The sequence below is a fragment of the Tyto alba genome, unplaced genomic scaffold (genome assembly GCF_018691265.1).
Source record: "Tyto alba isolate M040663 unplaced genomic scaffold, T.alba_DEE_v4.0 Super-Scaffold_9, whole genome shotgun sequence".
Lineage (NCBI taxonomy): Eukaryota > Metazoa > Chordata > Aves > Strigiformes > Tytonidae > Tyto > Tyto alba.
Genome location: NW_024881330.1, coordinates 43,072,242 through 43,095,497, shown reverse-complemented (window position 1 = coordinate 43,095,497; position 23,256 = coordinate 43,072,242). Strand labels below are relative to the sequence as shown.

Here is a 23,256-nt window from a genome sequence, read left to right as displayed (position 1 = left end):
TACAGCCATAAGGAGTTTTTCCCATGTGAACTGATGTGGTACTGTACCAAGACTCTTTCTACTGTCATGTTTAGAGCATCATTTGTCATTCTAGGCAAAAGATAAACATATAGCTAGTCCCTCAGAGTCAAGAAAGAGAAGGAGTAAACCAACAGAACAAAATCTACAAAAATTGAACTTGTTCCCTTAATTGTATCTCTCCATGAGAGTGTCTGAAATGAGCTGAAGTAGTCATTACTTACCAGGTGAGTTCCCAGAAAACAGCCTATAGATATAACACATCACAGAAATACAAAGCATTGCTAGAGAAAAAATAATATCACAAGATTTCCAAGAACAAATCACACAGAAGCTCTGCTCAGCTGAAGTTTTGAAAATTTAATAAGCAATTTACAGATCTAATCCAAAAAAACCTAAACCAATTAAAAAAAAAAATCTACTTTCAAAATCATTGCTATCAAAATTAAGACAAATTCAAACTTGTTGAAATGCAGGCTTATTGTAATGATTTAATAGTTTATTAAAAAGCTTCCTGGGTGAAAAAGTTTGTCAAGATGACACTATTGAAACATATGTGAACATCTTTTGAACTTTCACTTCACTAGCAACTTTGACTCTTCTCCATTTCAGAATACAGGGATATTTTTTCTTGAAGTGCAAATTGTACAGCCACCATCCCCAATAAAGGCATGCATGGCAGAAAAATTATTTACAGACAAACATTTTTTAAATAATGAGTGACAACACCCTAGCCTCATGCAGAGCTATTTATGAAGAGAATCTGAATAAAAGAACAACCTACTTGAAGCCTTATGCGGGGAAAAAAAAAGTTGAGCTTAGGCTCTAGAACATGTTTGTCCTTTCACTAATATTTTCAGACTGAACAACTCCAAACTGAAAGACAAGGAAGATTAGAAGAAACTCATTTCATTAGTCCTTGTTCTACTGAATAAAAAACAGAGCATCTTCAGCTGAAGATAAATGGCTATATTCCCCTTCAGATACTTAAGCGCGTCTTCATGAAGAGTAAAGTGACATTAAAGCTTAACACTGGTACCTATATCTGCAAGTTTCATTTGTCTATCCAACTGTATTAATGTTTGAAAACAAATAGGGTTTGTACTCAGAGCAGTCTTTTGCAAGAGAGTTCTATTCCAAAAGAGGACAATAGGGAACATGCTATTCTAAGTGCAAGAATATCCACATAAATTGAAATAAATGCTCACCAGTTTACTCCATCTGCTTCTACCCATGCAAAGCGATATTCATTGACCCTGAGCATCAGCTGCAGACATCCAGCAACACATTGTACATATTGGGAACTCTGGGTGAAAAGAAGAACACGTCACTTCTTACAAGAAGAGTTAGGTAGTAAGTGCTGAAGTTCAGTTTTCCAAACTAGGCTTTATTGGCATACTTCAACACACATTTCTTCAGTGACAGTTCCAAGTTAAACCGGCTCACTCTTATAATGATTTATATCCCCCTATTTAAAAAAAAAAAAAAAAATCTCTCATGAAAAGGTGGGAAGCAAAGTAAAAATGGAGAAGAGTTTTGAATAGGAAGCGTTATGCAAGTGATACCATTTTACATCACCCTAACAGATTTTTATAAACCCATTTGAACATGCTTTCTTCCAGTATCTATGAATGAAGGCTGTCTTTCATTTGATTATACTGCCAGAGCCCTTTCATCCCCAGAGTCAACTGTTATTTCATTGAGCAAACTTTGGGAAATAAACCAGCAAACTGGTTACCAAGCTTGAAGAAGCTTGCTAGAGGTCATTGTAGAAAAAGGAATCTCGAGCTCTGGTTCTTCCCACTCCCATTCTCCAATTCAAAATAGGTGCCGTTACGATTGTATATTTTCCTACGCATGAGCCAAACAGGAGGTACCCTGCTTATTATAATTAGATGCATATTTATACAAAAAAATACCATTAGAAAAATAAGTATGCAAAATCATCCTCAAAGTTTAGCTTTGCATTTTATTTTTTTCCTTGCATTTTAATTTTTTCTTCTTTTCATTAAAAGCTTAGCACAGAAAAGAGTAAGACGACTAAAACTTTCTCATCAGGAAAACAGAGATGCACCACTGAATTCTATTTTCATTCAGACTCCTATATGAACAGTCACAAAGACGGAATCATTAAAAAGCTTTTCATCTCTAAAATTATATATTTTCTGTGTAGTAACACATAAGATGGGCTGCAGTTCAAAAATTAGTTTTGGTCAACACATCATCCCTCCCACTACAGCAACAGAAAGATCCCAAGGTACAACAGAAGATGCATTTTTTTCTCTCTTGTTCAATTTCTGGCACTATCTTCACTAATACTCAGATACACTGCTGATAAAATGTTGGGCTTTTTTTCCCATAAGCCTTTTGCTTTACTAAATGTCTTGAAAGGTTTATGGTAGATCACTCACGTAATACAAGGGCAAGCCCTTCAAACATTTAACGGAGTAAAGAAGTTAGGCAGTCCCATATGAAGAAAAAAGAATAGCCAATAAACAGAATTTAAAATAAAGATTAATTCATTCTGTGTCTCTCAGAGTTTAAGACCTTTATGTAAAAAATGAGTCTGAACAACTAGGCCTAAATCATCATACAGAACATTCATTTCCCTGGGTAGGTATTCACTCTCACCCACCATGTAAATAAAACAGCTATACACACATACAGCCCTCCCACCCTGAATAATGTATTAATTTATCTGCATCACTAACCTGTGTACTACTGAACTTGGAGGATTTTTTTTTAAAGAGTGTGTCATAAAAGCATTCTCTTCCAACACTATTAGAATTGAAATGTCATAATAGATCCCAACCCTCATTTCCTGTGTAACACGCCACAGCTGTATCTCTAATTTAGTCTGAAATAAATTAGTCAGGACCTCCTTGGAAATTCTGCGCAAGCTAGATCTGAAATCAGAACCCTAACAAAGTCAATACAACACTCACCCAATTTAATTATCCTAAAACATATCTGCACTATCAGTTCTGCTGCTTTGGGACCCTGCAATGGTACAGCAGATCCATGCAGTGCTACAGTACAATGAATACATATTTCTAAGCAAGTTAGAAGAGCTCACAGCTCCATAATGAGTGGCATTGTGTGCTGTAGAACTATTAACTCTTTTAAGGCTGTATGACTGAGAGCTCTGAGCCTAACAAAACCTAACAGTATGGCACACAGAACTGCACATGAAATACTGAAATACTTGAACTTTTATGCTCAGGCCATAATTTTACCCACTATCCATGATCATGCATAACAGTCTTTCATCTTTTCTATTTTGAACCCCAGTCAGGTGGTAATTTAAGAGGCTTATCTCTACAGGAAGCTAACACTTTAAAGTGATGACTACATTTAGAAGAAAAACAGACTGCAGGTTCATATTTAAGTCTTCTGAAAAACTGTAAACACTTTCAGGTTGCAAAAGGAACAAAAGACCAAACTGAATTCTACTCTGCATTCAAAAGCTACAATAAACCCCCTCATTGTGCCACAACAAAGTAGAAAATCCAGTTATGATGATCACTTGCATTTGCTATACTGCTGCAGTTCATCTCCAAGCTCAGCAGCCATTATAGCTACATGAAATTCAGTATAAATAAATACTGATGCAAAAAAGACAATCCATTTTCTCCTGAATTCATGCCATTCAAATAGGAAAAGCTTAGAGTTTTGAAAGCACTCTTGTAATTCCTTGCTACAGAGGCTGAGGGGCAATGTTATCTTCAATATCTGATGTGCCCTTTCTCAGTTCTGCACGTCACAAGAGCCAAAAGCTTCTTAGTCTCAGGTTTCTTCTACAAGTCTGACAGTTCAGTGCTAAACAGACAGTACTGTTCAAATATTAAATTAATTGCATATGATTTTTTTCAAGTTTTAACAAAGAGGATGCATCTACAGTTTTAATAACACAAAGCAACTTGTAAAATATATACTTCTACTGCCAGCATTTTCTCTGAAATCAGTGTTTTAAAATACTTTTGTTTCTTGGCGCCATCACCTGGCACTCTTGTTGTCGTTCAGTTCTGATTCCAAGTATCTTCTGTTACTGACACCAGTAACAGAAAGCTTGGCACCTTAATCTGAGGAGGGGGTATCGCCCACCCAAAATTGCAAATTGAGAGATTTCAAAGAAATACTCACATCACTTGTGGAGACTGATCCTGCTTCCACAGAACCTCCTGTCCCACGTAGTTTCTAGCAAAAAAAAAAAGTTTAAAATCAGAGCTGTCTTTAACGCTTACAGAACAGTTGTTAACAAGTTTCTTTCAATTCTCCAATATCTCTAATCATAAAAAGATTAAGAATCTATGAGATACTTTTCCTGCTCAATATATTATGATAATATGTTGTGTTTATTTCCCACACACACCGTGTCTAGAAGAATATGCCTGGAGCTGATCCTAGTCTATCAAGATTTAGTTTTTACTTTTTTTTTTTTTTTTTAAGTGTGGATTTACTCAAGACTTTTATCCACATCAATCTCTCTGAATGAAATTCCAACTGTAAGATTCTTCTTCAGAGAAAAAAAATAAAACTCCTCTTTAATAAGCCCAGTTTGGAAAATTATGAAAAAATATACCATTACTAAACCTAACTGAATGTTTCTCTGCTCTCCAGAATCCACTTCTGCTACAACACTACCTTAGAGAAAGACAAATCACTGGGTTTTGATAAGGATTGAAGGAAAAATCTCCAAAAACGAATACAAAGAAGAACAATTCATCTTTGAAGGACAAGCCAGCAGTAAGCAGTTCATACTGAGCTAATGCCATAAAAATACTGTCCAAGTAAGTCAGGATTTATTTCATTTCAAGAGACAGGACTAAAAATAAAAGCTCTGTACTACAGTAAACTGGAAAAAAGTTTTGATATTCACTTCCTGCTGCCATGTGATTTTTCTTCCCAGCAAAAAGCTCTTGGAAACAAAACTGTACAGGAAGACAAAAAACCTTCATCACATGTTTTCCCGGTGTCCAGAAGTAAAATCAATGTTAATCAACAGAAAAGGCAAAAAGCCTTATTTTTTATTTTTAATTTACATTTCAAGGACTAAAGTAGAAAATGTTACATTAAAAACTATGTGTTTGAATAAAGAGTATTTAGCTGAAAAATGACAAAGCAACATTCCATTTAAAAAAATAAGAAAACCAAAAATATATCTCTTTTTTGCACATCTGTATTTTTATATTCTTGAAAAAAGTCACTGTAATGTTTAAACAGATTAGCATTTTACCTGTGAACTGAGTTGAGTTTTAATCCAGTTGAAGTAGTAATTCAAGTCACTGCCTTCCATAAGTTCCCTCCCCCATGCAGCCAGTTTGGCAATAATTCTTGCTGCCTGAAAAATAATTCAATAAACAGTTTTCAAATGTAGCAATTTCAGGATTCAGTGAGAAGTCCTGTAAGCTCTGGAAAGCAAGTTTAGGTAAAAGATGGCCCTTTCCAGAAACCTACCTGTTTTCTCTGGGACTCTTCAGGCCCAGTAATTTTGTTTCTTCAGCTTTCTGCTGCTTCTACTTCACAGTAACTGGTATATTTTCACAATGTTACCAGATACCTGTAGCTGATGAAGTTCACAAGGCACCAAGAAAAAAACTGAGAAGGAGGTGGAGGGGAGCTCCCAATGGGCTACTGCTGTAGGACACCATTACAGTCAGAAATCCATTGACAGTGAGACACCTAATGGCCTAACACATACATGAGCAGGCTTACTTTAAGCAACTAGATCATATGGCAACACAAATGACTGCAAAGTGTTAAAAGTTTTTTCTACTTGAACTGAAGCAAGTCATCTTCAAGAAGGAAGAAGTTTCAAGCCCAGAAAAAAACAAAAGGGAAGGTAGAATTTAAGAATTCAGTTGAAGAGTAAAAATGTAGTGAGGTTTTTCCACAATGCCTATGGCACAAGAATACATATAACAAGAGTATATTTTTATGCCAGCCTTTCCAAATTATGTTTGAAGTAACTCTATATTGGAGCCTGCAACTTCTTTGAAGAAACGTTGGAGCCAGCTTATATATAAAGAGGCAGTCTAACCAAGAAACTACTGAAGTAGGGGTTCATTTGCAAGCACGCAGCTCTTTGACACAGTGAGGAGACTGTTCCTGGCACTTCTCCACCAAGCTGCCCTCAGGCGTAAAGCAGCACCACCACTGATTTATAGAGGGATTACAATTGAGAGTCTGGAACAGCGATCTCTACACCGGAGTGCATCACATCCACTTCTGAACGCAGCCAAGTAACTCTATAAAATCCCCTCAGCTTTAAAACATGAGATATTAGATCTCTACCTTACCATGCTCCCGAGTTAAAACTGCTATTTGGCCCCTTAATGGGAGACCATTCATGCCTAGCAGAATTTGAGCCTGGACACAGAGGACAAGTATTTTTTCTGTCTATGCATTTGCACTGAGGTGGCATCACAAGTCTTCAGTGTGCATATTAAGGAGAGGGGAAAAAAAACACTAAAATGAAAAAAAATTACAACACAAACCTAAGACTTTGTTTTGTGCTTAAGAAAAAAAAATATATATATGCACAAAGAGAACTAAAAGGCATAAGGGAGCAAACTTGGTGTTTTAAAGTGGATTCACATAACATGAGGTTCTCTCCATGACTTGTGAAGTTATTTGTATATTTTTGCACTACCTGAAGAAAACAATATCTGAATAACATCTCACAGGAGCAGAGAAATACTGCACATAGAAATTTTTATACTAGGCATTTGAGAGCCACCATTCCAAGGAGAATAATTCATTTGCACTGCAAGGGTCTAAAAATTAAATTGACTTGTATATTTGAGAAGTCAACATTGTCTGAGCTTGCTCAGACTGCAGTTTTGCAAGGTGGATCTTCAGCAGCAATACCACCAAAAAAAAAAAAAAAACCAAAACCCCAAAAATTAAACTTCACCAACCAAAAAAATCCCAACAGTTTCCTTCTTTAGCTGTACCAAGTAAAAAAAAAAATAAAAATAAAATAATCAAGCCTGACATTTTACTTGAAAACAAGCCAGTTCACTGTTCAAGTTGCAGCACAGCCCCCAAAAGAGTAGCACTGGCCACACCTAAGGGCAAACAGCATGACTTGCCTGGAATTCCTTGCGCCAGTACTACCACCACACTGTAAGGCAGGCCTGGTATGTGGTTTTGTAGTTTGAGTCACTGATTTGATTCTACCATACCATGCCAGCATAAACATATGCAGTGAAAAACGATTCACAGCCATGAAGTTTTCTCCTTCTTCAAGCCATAATACAAGTTTTATTGGAGGAAACTATGATCTCCACTAGGTACTTACAGTACTACAACCATATTTTTTCCCCCCACGAGAAAGAAAACTACTGAGATTAAATGGCCACTTCTCACCACAAATGACAGAATATTAAGAATTCCAGAAAAGTTACTCCATATACACTAGCAGCACCCTGTAGCTCAAAGCACAGCAGATACCATACAACACACACGGTTGTACTGGGTTTGGCTGGGATGGACTTAATTTTCTTCACAGCAGCCCACATGATGCTGTGGTTTGCACTGGTGACCAAAACTGTGTTGACAGTATACCAATGTTCTAGCTGTTGCCAAGCAGTGCTTGCACAACATCAATGACTTCTCTGTTTCTCACTCTACACTTCCAGTGAGTAAGCTGGGTGGAGGGGCCAAGAGGCTGAGAGGGGACACAGCCAGAAGAGCTGACCAGAACAATATACTGGCTGAGCATCACTCTGCTGGTGTTGTGTGACTGCTTTTGCATAGCTTATTTTTGTTGGATTTGTTTTGGGTTCCACCCCCTTTCTCTTTTTTCCCCTCTTCACTCATTAAAGTATCTTTATCTTGACCCAAAAGTTTTCTCACTTTTGCCTTCCCGATTTTCTCCACAATCCCACTGTGGGGGACTGTGCAAGCAACTGGGTGGGAGCCTTCCTGTCAGCCAGGGTCAACGTGCCACAACAGCAGACATTATTTCTTCTCTTGTATGCTTACAAACCATTTTAAGCAGATTTCAAGCAGCACTGTAGCAGTTTGATTATATGAGAGAATAAGGTAAAGATATTCACCATTCACAGGATGAGAACCTAAGTTCTAGCATTTATACAGCATGAGGAGCATTAACTGGTAGTTGTGACAAAAGTCAGGTTTCTAGTTATGTCTTACTGTGCTTAATTCTAAAATTCTTGCTTTTCTGAGCCTTTAAAACCTTCTCTAATCTCCTGGAAAAAACAATGTCAATAAACAGTGTAACTTTTCTTTCTGAAGTGTGGTCAAGTGAAGCTTGTATTAAGTATGACTCATCTAGACTGCAAGAGGAAAGCTTTCCAGTTCAATCCTCAAACTCCAAAATCTCCTAAAGAAAAATAAAACCAGCATTTCTCTCTACCATCTTCAGAGACAGGTTCATTTAAAACTTACCATATGCACAGTGAAAAGATCTTGTCGATTCAACATCGGCAGAAAATAGGACCATGCAGTGTTTTTACCACGTTTTGCATAATCAAAGAAGATACAAACGCGCTGATGATTTTCCTGTAAAAATTGGGAGAGGGGAAAAGATGAGAGACTTGTAAAAGCATTCAACATAAAGCCGTTATTTGCTCCTCATTATGCTGGCATATATTATCAGTGTACCCTGGCTTGTAAGAGCCAACGGAAATGAGGGTTGGAACTAGATGATCTTTAAGGTCCCTTCCAAACCAAACCATTCTATGAACCTATGAAATTTTTCAGTTTGAGATGCTTGTGGATACAGTTCATTTCAGCACTCCAACATTAAGGTTAGAGATTTGGGGCAGAGAGAAACAAGCTTTGCAATCCTAGTTGTATCTCAGTCCTCCAACAGCTGCGTGATATATCCTTTTGATCAAGCAAGCAGAATGAAATGAGAGACAAGCTCAATAGTCATTTTCCAGAGGAACACTACTCCTCATTCAATCAATTATGCTTGAATAAAGTCCATACAAGGTTTTCCATGTATTGCTACTTCCACACAAAAGCCTGTTGTTCAACTCGGCTGAGTGTGCTACAATTGAAGCTTTGGAGGCACAAACTAGTCCTGCCTCTCCAAGGGAAGCAAGCTCTTCTCTCCCAGACGAGGCTGCAACTGATTCAGCTGTTCTCTCAGGCAATCTGCATACCTAGGAGAGGACATAGCCACCAAGTCTGTTCAGGGTTTCTGGGCTGAACTACAAGAGACCACAAGCCTGAGCACTGTGCACAGTTTCTTCAAGCATTTCACCTAATAACCACTGTGAAAAGCAGCGACTCTGGTTCTCGTTAAAGCAGACCAGAAAGGAGGCCACGCAAACCTGAAGGAGAAAGAAGAGCTCTCCTATTTTTTAATAGCCTAGAATATAGTCAGTCTTCCAGAAAATCAAATAACTGGATTCTTGCTTTTCCTCAGCATTTCCATATACTTTCTGGCCCAGTGGATAGTAAGCTTCCATTCTAGAGATAACTCCCCACTGAAGTCAAGACTAAGTATAACTAAGTATACAACTAAGTATACAATTCCTATCAAGGAAGGCAAAACTGTTTGAAATGCTGTAATTGGGAAACTTGTATGAGAACAGTATCTCAGACTAAAGTAAAATAAGCCTATTTCTTTAGCTTGGTGTCTGTGTCCTTTGTGTTAACCCCGTCAATTGGCAGAACAAATTTGGCATCACGGAAAGGCAGAACAAATTTGGCATCACGGAAAGGATAAGAAGAAAATGACAGAATGTCATTTTTTAAATCTAAACGTAATGAAACAGCTCCATCTGAAATTCCTGGATGGGAAGACCTTCCCTATAGTTCACTGGCTCTTGAGTGGGCTAAGGTTGGAGGACCATGTGAACAGTGGGAAAGTTGGCTAAAAGAAGATGAACCATTGGATGTATTAAAATGTATCCAAAAATTATCTATCGAAAAAGGAAAAGAAATTGTGTGTTCTGGAAGATGGGGATGGGTTTTGTTAACAGCATATCGGAAACAGCCCCAACACAAAGAAAAACTGTTGTTAGAACGCTCCCACATGGAGCGACAGATGTGTGAGTTGCAGAGTCAAATTGTAATGTTACAGTGTCAAAAAAAGTTGCTTGCCGATAAGTTGGATCCTTATCAGACTGTCGCTGAAAGAGCTGCAGTAAGAGTTGCACAGTATAAGTATAAGAAAAGAAGGGGACGAGTAAACCATAGGAAAGTGCATGCTGTGATTGCAGAAGGAGGGGTACAGTGGGATCCTAACAGATGGGATGGAGATATTTGGGATTCTACAGGTTCTGATGAGGCTGGTTCCTCAGATGAACCTGTGGATGTAAAACCAGTGTGGAGACGGAAAATAGAATTGGACTCTAATGGGCAACAAGTAAGGAAGGATGTGACTGAAGATTATACTCAGCATGAAATAAATGATATAATTGAAAGATTTAAGCAGAGACCGGGGGAACCCCTGCTCTCTTGGATGGTGCGTTTGCACGATCAGGGAGCAGCAGGGGTACCCCTACATCCAGGGGACTCTAGGAAGTTTTTAGTTTTGAGTTCTGACTCCTTTGTGCAAGATGCATTCCGAAATAATCCTCAGGATACAAATTTGTTAACCTTGGCCACCCGGGGATGTTAGAATAAATACCCCATGGAGAATGACTGGCCAGGTGGGGAACGTCCCTGGTGTACTTTGCGAGATTGTATACAGCGGATGAAGGAAGAAGGGATGAAATTGGCAATCTTTATAGGAGACCCTGACAGAATGATGCAAGCTGCCTTGTCTGTCACTCATAGAAACCAACTGATTAAAACTGCCCCACCAGCATATAAAAATGTAATAATGACTCTCTTAATTAACGAGACAGGAAATCCCACTGATGAGATAATTGAAAAAATACAGCAGCAAGGTGATCTTGGAGAATGGAGACCCCAAGGAAGTGCAGGAAACCGAGATACTCGGGACAGCCCTAAAGGAAGTGAGAACAGAGTTTCTCACAAGGAAATGCTTACAGCTTTACTGAAGGATGGCCTATCTCGTGAAAAGATTGATGGTGTTCCAACTAATGAGCTGTGGCAAATATACAAACAAAGAGGGCTGAATAAGCCTAGCGGGAGACTGCAGAGTTCTGAAACTAAGAATCCAGGCGTAACTCAGCCTACAGCACCTCCTCCTGAGCCCCAACGGGACTTCCCATCTGCACACGGTGGGCCCTCCATGGGCAGATCAGTTGTTCCGGGGGAAAGGGAGGATTGGGAGCTGTATTCTGATTTATACCCACGGAAGGAGACTAGGGAAATTGTCCAGAGTAGTAAACAGGAATGAAATTATGGCCAAGCTCCAGTGCAATGGACACGGAAGGACCGACAGCCCCATGTGGAGGTCCAAATATTTTGGAAAAGTCGGTCCTCACAAACAGTAAAAGCCTTAATTGACACAGGAGCGGAGGCCTCCTTGATATATGGGAATCCAAAGAAATTTAAAGGACAACCTGTAATTATTACAGGTCTGGGAGGGAAACAAATTGAAGCTGTACAAACTCAAATTGAAATGAAAACAGGAAACCTCCCAAAACAACTGTATTCAGTCATGATTGTCCCCATTCCTGAATACATAACAGGAATAGACATTTTGAAGGGACTAACTTTGAATCTCCCAGACGGTCAGTACCAGTTTGTGGTGAAAGATCATATCAGTATTAGAACAATTTTAGTAGGAAAAGTGAAAATGCCTCCTGTACAGATTCCTGCTGCTACTAAATTAGTGACTATGAAACAATATAGAATTCCAGGAGGGCCTGAGGAGATATCACAGACAATTAAAGATTGATTAGATGCAGGAGTATTGAAACCAGTTACCACAGCTTGGAACAATCCGGTATGGCCTGTCAAGAAAAGTGATGGGTCATGGAGAATGACAGTAGATTTTAGGGAATTAAATAAACACACCCCACCACTTACAGCAGCTGTACCAGACACTGTTACTTTAATAGAAAAGGTTCAAAAGCATCCAGGGACTTGGTCTGCTGTAATAGATTTAGCTAATGCCTTTTTCACTATCCCAATTGCAGAGGAGCATTGGGACCAATTTGCCTTCACCTGGCAGGAACGACAGTGTACCTTTACCAGATTGACTCAGGGATGGCTGCATAGTCCAACCGTTTGCCATCGGACAGTGGCTGAGCATCTGGATAAGATAAAATTGCCTCCTCATAGGCAAATAGTGCATTATATTGATGATATTCTAATTCAGGGAAACAATGAGAAGGAAGTGCAACAAATACTTGAACAGGTGATGGATCATATGAGACAGAAAGGTTGGGAAATTAATCCTAACAAGATTCAAGAACCATCCCAAACTGTAAATTTTTTAGGAATTCATTGGCATTGTGGGCATCAGGAAATATTACCCAAAACTCGCACAATTACTGATATTGCCAGTTTTGAAAGCAATTGTGAAAAAAGGGGATCCACCTCAAGTCACCACTGTTCGTGGAGATAAAGGGTTTGGATCAACTAATTTCAATAATGGAGCTAAAGTATGGGTCCAGAGTTCAAGCAGACCTCCTGAACCAGCTGAAGTAATAGCCACAGGAAAAGACAATACTGTTTTAATCATGAAACCTGGACAGGAAAAATGGGAATATGTTCCTACAACTAAATGTCTTCTGTGAGAATAACTAGAGGTCTTAAGATTCTAACTTTTAGATCCTGCTAGGATGGATTTGCCTGTGTATCGTCACGGTCCATTTGGGAAAGGCTTTCACACCAGGATAGCCATTGGAAGGTCCATGAGAGACACCGCTTAGGTGGCAATGGAAAAATGCAACCAAGACAAGACAAGAGGATGATTTCCGATGCAAAGCCAATTCTGCCTGTATCATAGCCAATCTTACTTTCAGTACTCAGTTTATTGGAATATTCAGTGAATCTGTGTAAATGGACAATTTTGCCCAAAAGCTTTGATATGTTTGTAGAAATTAGTGCTAAGCATGTTTGTATAGTAACAAATGATAAAAAACTTATAGAAATGTATAATCTAACTACTTCATTTTCGGGATGCCTCAGAAATGTATTCTATCTCATCTGGCACGGACAGATGTATACTTTTTATTCAACGCATGAAGAACAACTAACCATGTATTGGCATCCCCAAAGCTTAGGACTTAATGGAATCAGCTTATCCCTGACTCCACTAAAAACCATCATGGAACAATCAGAACATTTGCGAAGACACCTGGAACGATGAAATAAAACTCTGTCAGATTCTGTGATACAGACTGTAATCACAAAGAATCAACTAATGTCGCTAGCTAGCCAGATGGAGGAGGAGACTGCACACCACTGGTGGGACATCTTTACTGGGTATTCACCCTCTGCAACCCAAGTGTTGAATTTCTTAATACATCCTCTTGTAATATTGTTAGTTATCATTATTATTATTACTTTATATAATTGTTATGTATGGTATCGTATCAAATGGATAGAGTGAACATATTGGGCTCTTCCAAAAGGGTCGTGATCTTCACTCACAAGTCAAAGGACCAATTGAAACAAAAAAAAAAAAAAAGGGGCCCAAACAGCAGGCCTCGAACCAAAGTTGAATTCTGAGTGAATTCCCCGACCATCAACCAGCATCTATCTCATCAGCAGCATGAAGCAACCAGCATCTTATCAGTGTGAAATGCAACCCTGGGAACGATCCCTGGGAACTATAAGTAAACAATAGGAAGTAACTATAAATCCCAAATGTAAAGAAAAACAGAAACTCCTCAGACATGCCCGGATCCTGGCCAGATCCGGACACGCCTGACTGAGGCACATCAATCTACCAGATATCTCCTGTGCGTTTTGTATACACTTGTTAGTTAAACTGTACAAAAGCCGGGCCCTCTCCCAGCACAGACGCAGACCTCCCCTACGAGCGGGCGCCCTGCGTGGGACTTCCCAGCTGCCGGGAAAGGCTCTGCGACCCTTCGCTGGGACGGGGCTCCCCAGCTGGTGCACGGGGCGGGGGGGATGGTCAAGTAGGAGGGCAACTGGTGATGGATCTTTCTTAATCACTATACCCAGCTTTATGTAGTAATGACTAGGTGCATTACCTTGCTTATTCTTTCTGCTGCTTTAAACTAAAGTAAAATAAGCCTATTTCTTTAGCTTGGTGCCTGTGTCCTTTGTGTTAACCCCGTCAATTGGCAAAACAATGAATCTAATTTTCAAACTCCCCTAGCTGAAGGGCTTTCCTCCATCAATTCAGCATGGTATTATTAGCTCAATGAACCAAGAATCAGCTAGGCAAGCTTGCTTGTTGGAATACAATCCATTACGCACAAGATGACCTGAATGTATCCACGATCCAAACACTGGCAACTTACTAAGCACCAGAGTTGCAACCAACTCCTCACTGAAAGAATCAAAGTTACTGCATTACATGGGCTGCAGATTGCTGTCCTGATCACTGACTGGGGAAGTCAGGAGTTACTAGTTACCTGACAGCGATAGCCTTTACAGTAATTAATGCTTTATATGGCATTTGTCAAAAAATACTCAAAAACCCTCTCAAAATTTGTTGTTCAAACTAGGAAATAAGAAAAAAGAAAAAAAAGAATAAGGTCTCAGGAACACAATGCCGTGGTGGAGAGCCTCTACTCTGTGAGGTTTAGTTTGATGAAAAATGGCAGTTTGATCAAATAAATCACTGTCAGCATCTACACTTGTGCTACAGAGTCTAGCTAAAAGGATCAAAAATAACTAGATTCATGAGTTCACTTTACAACATAACTAAGGGGGAGACAAACAGGTCTGGAAGCAGAAAAGTTGAAATAACTTCAACATGCTGTCAATCAGAAGACCAGTCTCATTTGCTGTTAAGGTGCAGGGTAAAGACAGGGGGGAAGGAGTGGAGAACTGCCTACAGCCCTGAAATATGTAGTGCTGCACCTACCTAGGCAGCTACTGACTAAACTGATAAAAAGGATATCTCTCACATCAACAGCTGAATAATTTAGCATCTGTCATTTCTGAAGAAGTATAATGAAGCTCACTCGGGTGGTACTGCTACCTGCACCAACTATAGTGCAGGGTCTTAAAGATTTTTATAAGTAAGAGACTGTGCAGTGTGATGAGGTCACTAATCCAGATAAATTGTTCCAAGTACTTACTATATGAACAGAACAAATGTTTCCTCAGTGACTCCAGTATGCTAACATTCTCCACCTTCAGAAATAATCAGAATGGTGATATTCTAAGGCAATCACCACATTAATTTCACTTCTGCCAGACTCCAAAATAAATCTTTCTTAGAACGACGATCAAATCCATAAGTAGAACTGCTGGAACAATCCTATACACCAGAGTAGGCTTTTGGTGTGCTCAAAACACAGCTGATGTGATTTTTACAACCTCACAAGAAAAGCATAGAAAGGTAATAGAAGAATCACAGATATTCATTACGAACACAGACAAAAGTTGGATACTGTTAGCTATGATACTTTCTAGAAGTTTTAGCTATCAAAAGTAGCTTTCAAATATTATTTGTTTGCCTCATGAAACTGCAGTGAACATCCTTGCCCAAAAAATTTTACTGAAAGTCAGTGGCACCGTAACAGGCCATGTCCTTGAACAATTTCTTGTTTAAAGTCTTTACATGTACTGAATTAAGACTACTTTGGCAAAGACAGAAGACTTCATATCCACTACTGTGGATTCTTCTGTCCATGCAGTCTGCAGAGACCCTGCACTAAACTCATAGTCAGAGAGTCAATATGCTGCTTTCTGGCAAGAATCTTACACTATAAAAATGTGCAACCAAGTGTCCATAAGGTATCACTGACATCATGTTCTAATACATGAACATGACCAAAAGAAAACAGAAGTCCTCTTTCAGCCTTGAGTAGCAGAGAGATGGAGGGTTAGGAAGCCCTGGGATGATGTCAGGCAGATGGCTGCACATGAGCCCTGTACGCCAGCAGGAAGATACCCCTGAACAATGAAAGCACACAGATCGCTGCAAAAGCCAGTGCAGCCTTTCAGACACTGAAGCAGAATTTCTAAAGTGAAAAAGGCATTCCATTTCAAACAAAAGCAAATATATATTGTGCACCAACACCTCTATTTGCCTACATCACTATAAAGCCTGGACAATTTAAAGTCATCATGTTTAAGAACTTCACACATGCCACTTCTGTGGCAGAGTAAGGCCCTTAATACAGGAATGTCAGTGCATGACCATGAAGTCAAGAAAACACGTTCATCTAGACAAATATGACAGAAGCAATATAAGAGATTACTCAAAACTACTTTCTGTGACCACCTAGAACCAATGCAATTGTTCAACAGTGGGCCACTGAAAGCCTTTACCTGTAGGGTATTAATTCCACAGTATAAGAGGTGTTATCAGCTATCACATATTGTAGCTATAAACTATGTGCTAATGTCAAAGTGCATAAGCAAAACAAGAGCTAATAACACTCACAAAAAGTTCCAAAGAAGGGCAAGTGAAATGATTACTTCTGTGGCCATCAATATGTCTCACACAGAAAGACCCATTCCTCACAAAAGTAGCCATAATAAACAGTTCTCACACAGTAAGACAAAGTTTGTCAACAAATGCATAAAACAAAAGAAGGTACTCCCAACTCAGTGTCCTAATCAAGAAATGAGACTGAGGCTCCCTTTTGTCTTCTCTGCTTTTTTGTGTCACACTTAAGGGAAAAAAAGCAAATCTAAAGAAAAGAGGGTTAGAGTGACAAAGCTGCAGGTGGGCATGAATAAACTGCCACCATCACCACTAGCTATTATTCTAGCAGTCAGGGCACTCACTTGGGGCTCTAATGTGCAGACAGGAACCTGAAAGAACGCCATAATCCCCATGTTATAGGTACTGTGGATAGGTTCACGCTTTTCAACTGGCATTGACAATACTGAATATTCAGAGCTGGAATTAGAACTCACATGGTTCACCTCCTAAGGCAATGCCCTAAACCATTAAGTAATCACTAGACATATTTCACTGTAACCTTGTATTAAATATAACATAAAACAGCAGAATAGAAACTGTCAAACAGCCAGATATGCTATGTGAAAACCAGGAGAAAACCTCACACAACTCAACCCATCTTGTTACATCATCACTCCAACCACTTTCTCTTAGTCTACTAGAGAGCAAAGAAATGCAAAAGCAGAATTATCTGATTGAGTAAAGTCTCCTCTTGACTTGTGATGGTCAGCACAGCAGTCCTGACACCAAATTTAATAGCCAACTCTTATAAGTCACTGTATCCCACAGTTACAAAGAGTTATATATTTCATTGAATCAAGTATCCCTGTTTTAGAATTAAACCATGCAGAATTTCAGAACATGCTGTCCTAAACAGTCTAACTTATGTTAGAAACCCGAAGCTGCAGAAACTATACCTTCTTGCTGAAGGTTGACAAATTAACACCTTCCTAGCAAAAGCTTCAACAACCTCAAGTTAGAAGTCATATTCTATCTACACAACAGGTAAGTGCTGACGTCACAAATCATCCCTTAACATCCAAGGTTTGCATCAAACATGGTTGAGGGCTGACAGGCAAGCATACAGGTACATTTTATTTTCAGAATATGGGCATATACACACAAGACTAAGTTACCCATACAACTTTAGGGCTAACATTTAATTTCTGAAGCCAAGATCTGAAAACTTAAAAGGATTTTTTTTTAATACAGTATGACAAACACCTGAAGAGACCTGAATTAGGCTAAGGAAACATTCAAGCATGCATTTAAAGACTTAAAAATAAGGCAGGTTATTGACCTACTTGCAGCATATCATCAACCATAGTCAGAATGTACTGAACCGTCTGTTCCTTGGAGATATGAGTCATCAAGTTTATAAATGTTTTAGCACACTAGAAGAATAAAAGATATATTAAAATTAAAATTAACAATTGTCTTCGTTCCTTTTGATAATATAAAACAGGAGCTCATTAATTCGCAGTTAAGTCTTATATAAGCATTGAGCATCCCAACATCTTACTCAATTGCAGTAAGAGCTTAATATGTTCGACATTACATTACAAAGAAAATTTTCTGTCACATTAATTGTTACTCTTTACAAATTGTTTTAAGGCTTTCCAATGAAATAACAAGTACTCACTAGTGAAAGTCAGCAAGGTGCTTTGTTGACACTAATGAGAAAAATCTCCATCAGTGTCCTTTTTTATGGCAGTGAGGAGGAGAACCAAGTAAATTGACAAAACAGCAACAAACTCAGACATGCTGTAAGAAAGTTTCAGCAACTTGAATGGGAGGGAGGGAAGACAGGTCACTCTGAGCTGTTCACTTCCTATACCTTGTAGAAAAATCTTTGTTCATATTTGAGCTGTTTTCTGCTTCCTGAACAACTTTACAATTTCAGCAACAGGTAATATGCTGAAACAGTCACAACACTACTTTTTACACTTCCTTTTTCCCTTTTACCACATTCAACTAAAACTGAAAGAAAAATGGAACTCTGAACTGCTACACCATAATTATATACTGGCATACAATATTCACCAGATATGCTTTTGTCACTATGCAAAATATAGTCCATTACATAGCAGTCACACAATACAATTTGGGGAAAAAAAACACAACCAAACAAAACAAACAACAAACCACAGAACAACCTAAAATTAAAGTAGAAAAAAGGGCTGTAAAGTCTTGTGTTGAGTGTATCTCCTACTCTTCACATTCTCCCCTGCCTCCCCCAATCCTCTTGATGCCTGACATTGTCTACTAGAGCCTCAGGCTTTGAGGCTGAGATTCTGCTGCTTCAATTATCATTAAAGTGTCTTTGGGTATCCTGCCTGGACTCCATAAGCCAAATGGCATGGGTCACCTATCAATTTTGTATCAGTTCTGTCCAATGCAGATGTCTCATATCTTACCATGCCTAAAATGACACCAGACACCTACGTTTAACCGAATCCACTTTAGCAGTCAGTGGACTCTATTGCTGGAACTACATTATTGTTCAGCTAGATAAACTGAAATCTCACTAGTAGTAGCTCTCATCAATAATCTGTAAGGAAAAAAGCTCAAAAAAAAAAAAAGTGACTGGAGTACAAGTGTACATGATTAAGTAAACTGGGATGAGGAAACACTTAAGTTAGCTTGACCCACAACACAGTCAAAGTCAGGTGACATTTAATAATTATTTAACAGGTTTTTAAAAGAATATCCAGCCTGTATCTAGGAGAAAAAAAAAAAAAAAATAATCATGACAGCAAGTTTTATACTTCTCCCATAACATCTTAACTATATACAGGCCACAATAAAATAGATTTAGTATAAAAATTTCCCTCCATCCTCCTCCCCAAAAGATAGATTATTAAAAGAAAAGAAAGTTACTTGATTGCCTTCTGTTTGCAACAACTCCTGTTTTTCTTCTGGATTTCTTTTCTGTTCAAATCTTTGAATAAATTCACAGTCTTCACCTGAAATCATCTGCCCTCTGAAAAGCAAAATATGAAAGCATAAATAACATCACTAATAGGTTATTTTAAACTATATTGGGTTTATGGAGCAAGGTTTTGGTAGCAGGGGGGCTGCAAGGGAGGCTTCTATGAGAAGACAGCCGAAGTGGCCCCCATGTCAGACACAGCCAGTTCCAGCCAGCTCCAGAACAGACCCACCGCTGGCCAAAGCTGAGCCATACAGCAATGATGGTAGTACCTCTGTGATAACATACTTAAGAAGGAGTAAAAACTGCTGCCCAACAGCAGCCAGGAGAGAGGAATGAGATTGTGAGGGAAACAGATCTGCAGACACCAAGGTCAGTGAAGAAGGAGAAGGAGGAGGTGCTTCTGGCACTGGAGCAGAGATTCCCCTGCAGCCCGTGGTGAAGACCATGGTGAAGCTGGCTGTCCCCCTGCAGCCCACGGAGGTCCATAGTGGAGCAGACACCCACCTGCAGCCCATGGAGGACCCCACGCCAGAGCAGGCAGATATGCCCTAAAGGAAGCTGCAGCCCATGGAAAGCCCACACTAGATTAGGTTCCTGGCAGGAGCCCTGGCCCTTTGAAAAACAGCCCATGCTGGAACAGGTTTTCTTGCAGGAACTGTGAACCCATGGGGGACCTATGTTGAAGCAGTCTGTTCCTAAAGAACTATTCCATGGAAAGGACCCATGCTGGAGCAGAAAGTGAACAACCATATCCCATAGGTGGGACCCCAGGCTGGAACAGGAGAAGAGCATGAGAAGCAAGGAGCAGCAGAGACAAAGTGTTATGAACTGACCACAACCCCCATTCCCCACCCCGATAAACCACTCAGGACAAGGAGGTAGAGAAGTCGGGAATGAAGTAGAGCTTAGGAAGAAGGGAGAGGTTGGGAGTAGGTCTTTTTTAGATTTGTTTCCACTTCTCATTATGCTATTCTGTTTAATCGGCAATAAATTAATTTAATTTCTCCAAGTAGAGTCTGCATTGGCCATGATGGTAATTGGTAAGTCATCTCGCTGTCCTTATGTCAACCCAAGAGTCTTTTGTCATGTTTATTCCCCTGTCCTTTTGATGGAAGAAGGGTAATAGAGCAGCCTGATGGGCACCTTATGGCCAGCCAAGGCCAACCCACCAAACAAACTTTATTTTCTTCAACTTGAGATATCGAAAGTATTGCTTTACCAATCCTGTATCCCACAGTAGAATGTAAAATGCTTCTTTCTACAAAAGGTCTCATGTAGAAATCATTTAAAACTAATGACAGAACTGTCACTCTGAAGCCTTCACTATACATCACCTCTTCTCAACAACATTCTCTAAATAATTCTTAAACTTCCAGCAGCTGAACACAATGGTCAGTGGAAATAGTTGTAAGAACCAAAATACAGGCAACTAGTGTATTATGCTAAAATTATAATACATAACATGAATAATAGTCTAATCCAACCTGAATTAAATGCTGAAAAAAAAATGAATTGTTATTTTAAGTTTGCCATAATCCATTAAGAGAATTTTAATGAGTACAGAGAACTTGGTTCCTAAAGTATTTTTAGCATTCACTAATTACAATTCAGTGTTTCCTGGTAATTTAAAAACTGATATGCATGCAAGCTCATCCAAATACACAGCAAAGGGGCTTGATACAGTAAAGTGCTGTGGACACCAACAAGCTAACAGTTCTCTACTTGATCTTCTGTTTAACTTGATATTCAATGGGCTACTGCCACCATCAGTGCTATTTCAGAAAGCTGTTGATTCAGCTGAAGAGCTAGCAGAATATTGTTGGGTTTTTGTTATAATACAAAACTTACCATCACAACAAACAACAAGCTTGTCAAAATAGTACCGTCAGGTACTGTTTAGGTAAGAAAGCTAATTTTAAATCAAGCAGTCCTGAAAATATCCAAGACTTTAATAGGTGACTAGCCTTACTAGTTAATACCATGGGTGTTTCAGGAAAGAAGGAAATTGTGCACACCGTCATCAATACAAAAGTCACAGGGGATGAAAGTATTAGACATTGCTCTGAGTTATTTTCAAGACTCGTCTCCTCTTACATTTCCACTGAGTCAAATGTCCCTTCCACTTTACAGAGCAAAGCACAAATTCTTTTAATCCATCTTTTCTATGTTCCAAGTCAGTTTCCAGATGTTTCATGAATAAAAGTTCCATTAAAATCCTTGTAAACTTACAGGAAATGTTTCCCTTTTTTTTATTATTCAGTTGACTCACCTGCATTCTTGAAACACAGAGACAAGACCTACAATGTGTTTTTATCTTTCCTCTTACTTAAATGGTTATGTCTTGAGAATGGCCTCATTAGAGTCATCTTTTACCTATTTACTTTCCAATCAAAAAACATACGTAGCCCCGTACCACATGCACTATTCCTGTATTCTAGATGCTTTGTAAGAAATATCTTCATACGCACTGAGGAAAGGCAATTAAGACTTACTAGATGGAAGATTCATAAAGCCGTTGGTAGTCCTTGACTAGTTTCTACTAAAACTTAACTAATCATAGATGAAAAAGTAATTAACCAATAATGACAATGCTGCTACCACATGCCTTCGATTGACTTGTGTTCTTTCTTGCCTGTTAAGGATGGATTTGAATAGCTGTTGAAAGATGAAAACAATTAATCTGCAACAAATACTGGACTTAGTGACCCATAACTAGAAATCTCTCATGTTTCAATCAGTGCTGGCCGAGCCGGGGACTCCTGGATAATACTGATATAAAAGTAACCAGATGAGCTGCTTATGCTTGAAAAAGCCTTAGCCCAGGAAGAGAGATGCTTCTTTATAGCCAGGCTGTTAGAAGAGATCTGCCAACTGCCAAGGAAAAAAGCTTTCAAGCTTTTGCTTTCATCCTACATTAGGCCACAAAAGAAAAAAAAAAAAAAAAAAAAAAATGTGAGGATTGATGTTGCCTAGAAAGGAAACAACACTAGGGTTTACTCTTTATTGTTTTGTACGTGCCATTCAAAAAGACACTTTCCAACCCATACAAAATAGTACAAGGGATTTGACAGCTTTGTAAACAAGTTGTTAATATTTTACCAGGGATCTCATACATTTGATTAATAGTCTAGGTAATTTCAAATGCATCCATTTCCATTCACCTCAGTTTAAAATTGAAGTAACTCATTATGTAGTAAACCTTAGCAAACAGTGAAAAAAAAAATTTAAAAAAAATGGAAAAAAGCAGAGCAGTCTCAGACAGTTGGTACCAGCTACCATAATGCTACAACCACATTTTCATCAACCCCTCTACAAAGAGACAGGAATTTCCCAGCACCTTTAAGCAAACAATGCAGGTAGCCAAAGCTTCCTTCCATCCCTTTCCTTAACATTCATTTAATTCCTTATTTTCTAGACGTGTCTATACAGCTTTTTGTCAACAGAAAAAAGTGACTTTGAGCTTCAGCTGTCTGGGTACCTCAGGTTTAGACCAGGAGTCCTGAAACCACATTTTAAAGCTCTGTGCTTGATACTAGGGCCTGTCTTTGAGAGCGCTAACTATAGGGGAGTGAACTGAAGCTGTGCAAGATTTAGAAAGCATGAATTTGTAAGACCATCATTTTTAAAACCTCTTGGTCTCTCAAGATGATTCAGAAACTTGTGATTCCTTCTTTTTATTATGCACTTCCTCCAGCAGCTCTTGTTAAATCACTGAAACAAAAAAAGGAACAAGACATCTAAGACATGATTGGCTTGTAAAGTCTAAGATATTTAACCCACTTTACAAGGTTGCCCCACCCCCAGGAAAATAAAATAGATGTTTTTACATATGTTTGTGAAT

General features: G+C 38.9%; 1 protein-coding gene across 4 annotated transcripts in view; it reads right to left on the bottom strand.

The window, feature by feature from the left end:
* Positions 1-23,256, bottom strand: part of ATP6V1H (ATPase H+ transporting V1 subunit H) — a 60,527-nt gene that overhangs the window by 24,230 nt on the left and 13,041 nt on the right. For all 4 annotated transcript variants that reach the window (XM_032987457.2, XM_032987454.2, XM_032987455.2 and 1 more), the window contains exons 3-8: positions 19,361-19,463; positions 17,785-17,874; positions 8,434-8,547; positions 5,255-5,359; positions 4,162-4,215; positions 1,227-1,324 (exon numbers count right to left, since the gene is read on the bottom strand). In XM_032987457.2, coding sequence (XP_032843348.1) covers positions 1,227-1,324; positions 4,162-4,215; positions 5,255-5,359; positions 8,434-8,547; positions 17,785-17,874; positions 19,361-19,463 — 564 coding nt within the window. The remainder of the gene's footprint in view (positions 1-1,226; positions 1,325-4,161; positions 4,216-5,254; positions 5,360-8,433; positions 8,548-17,784; positions 17,875-19,360; positions 19,464-23,256) is intronic.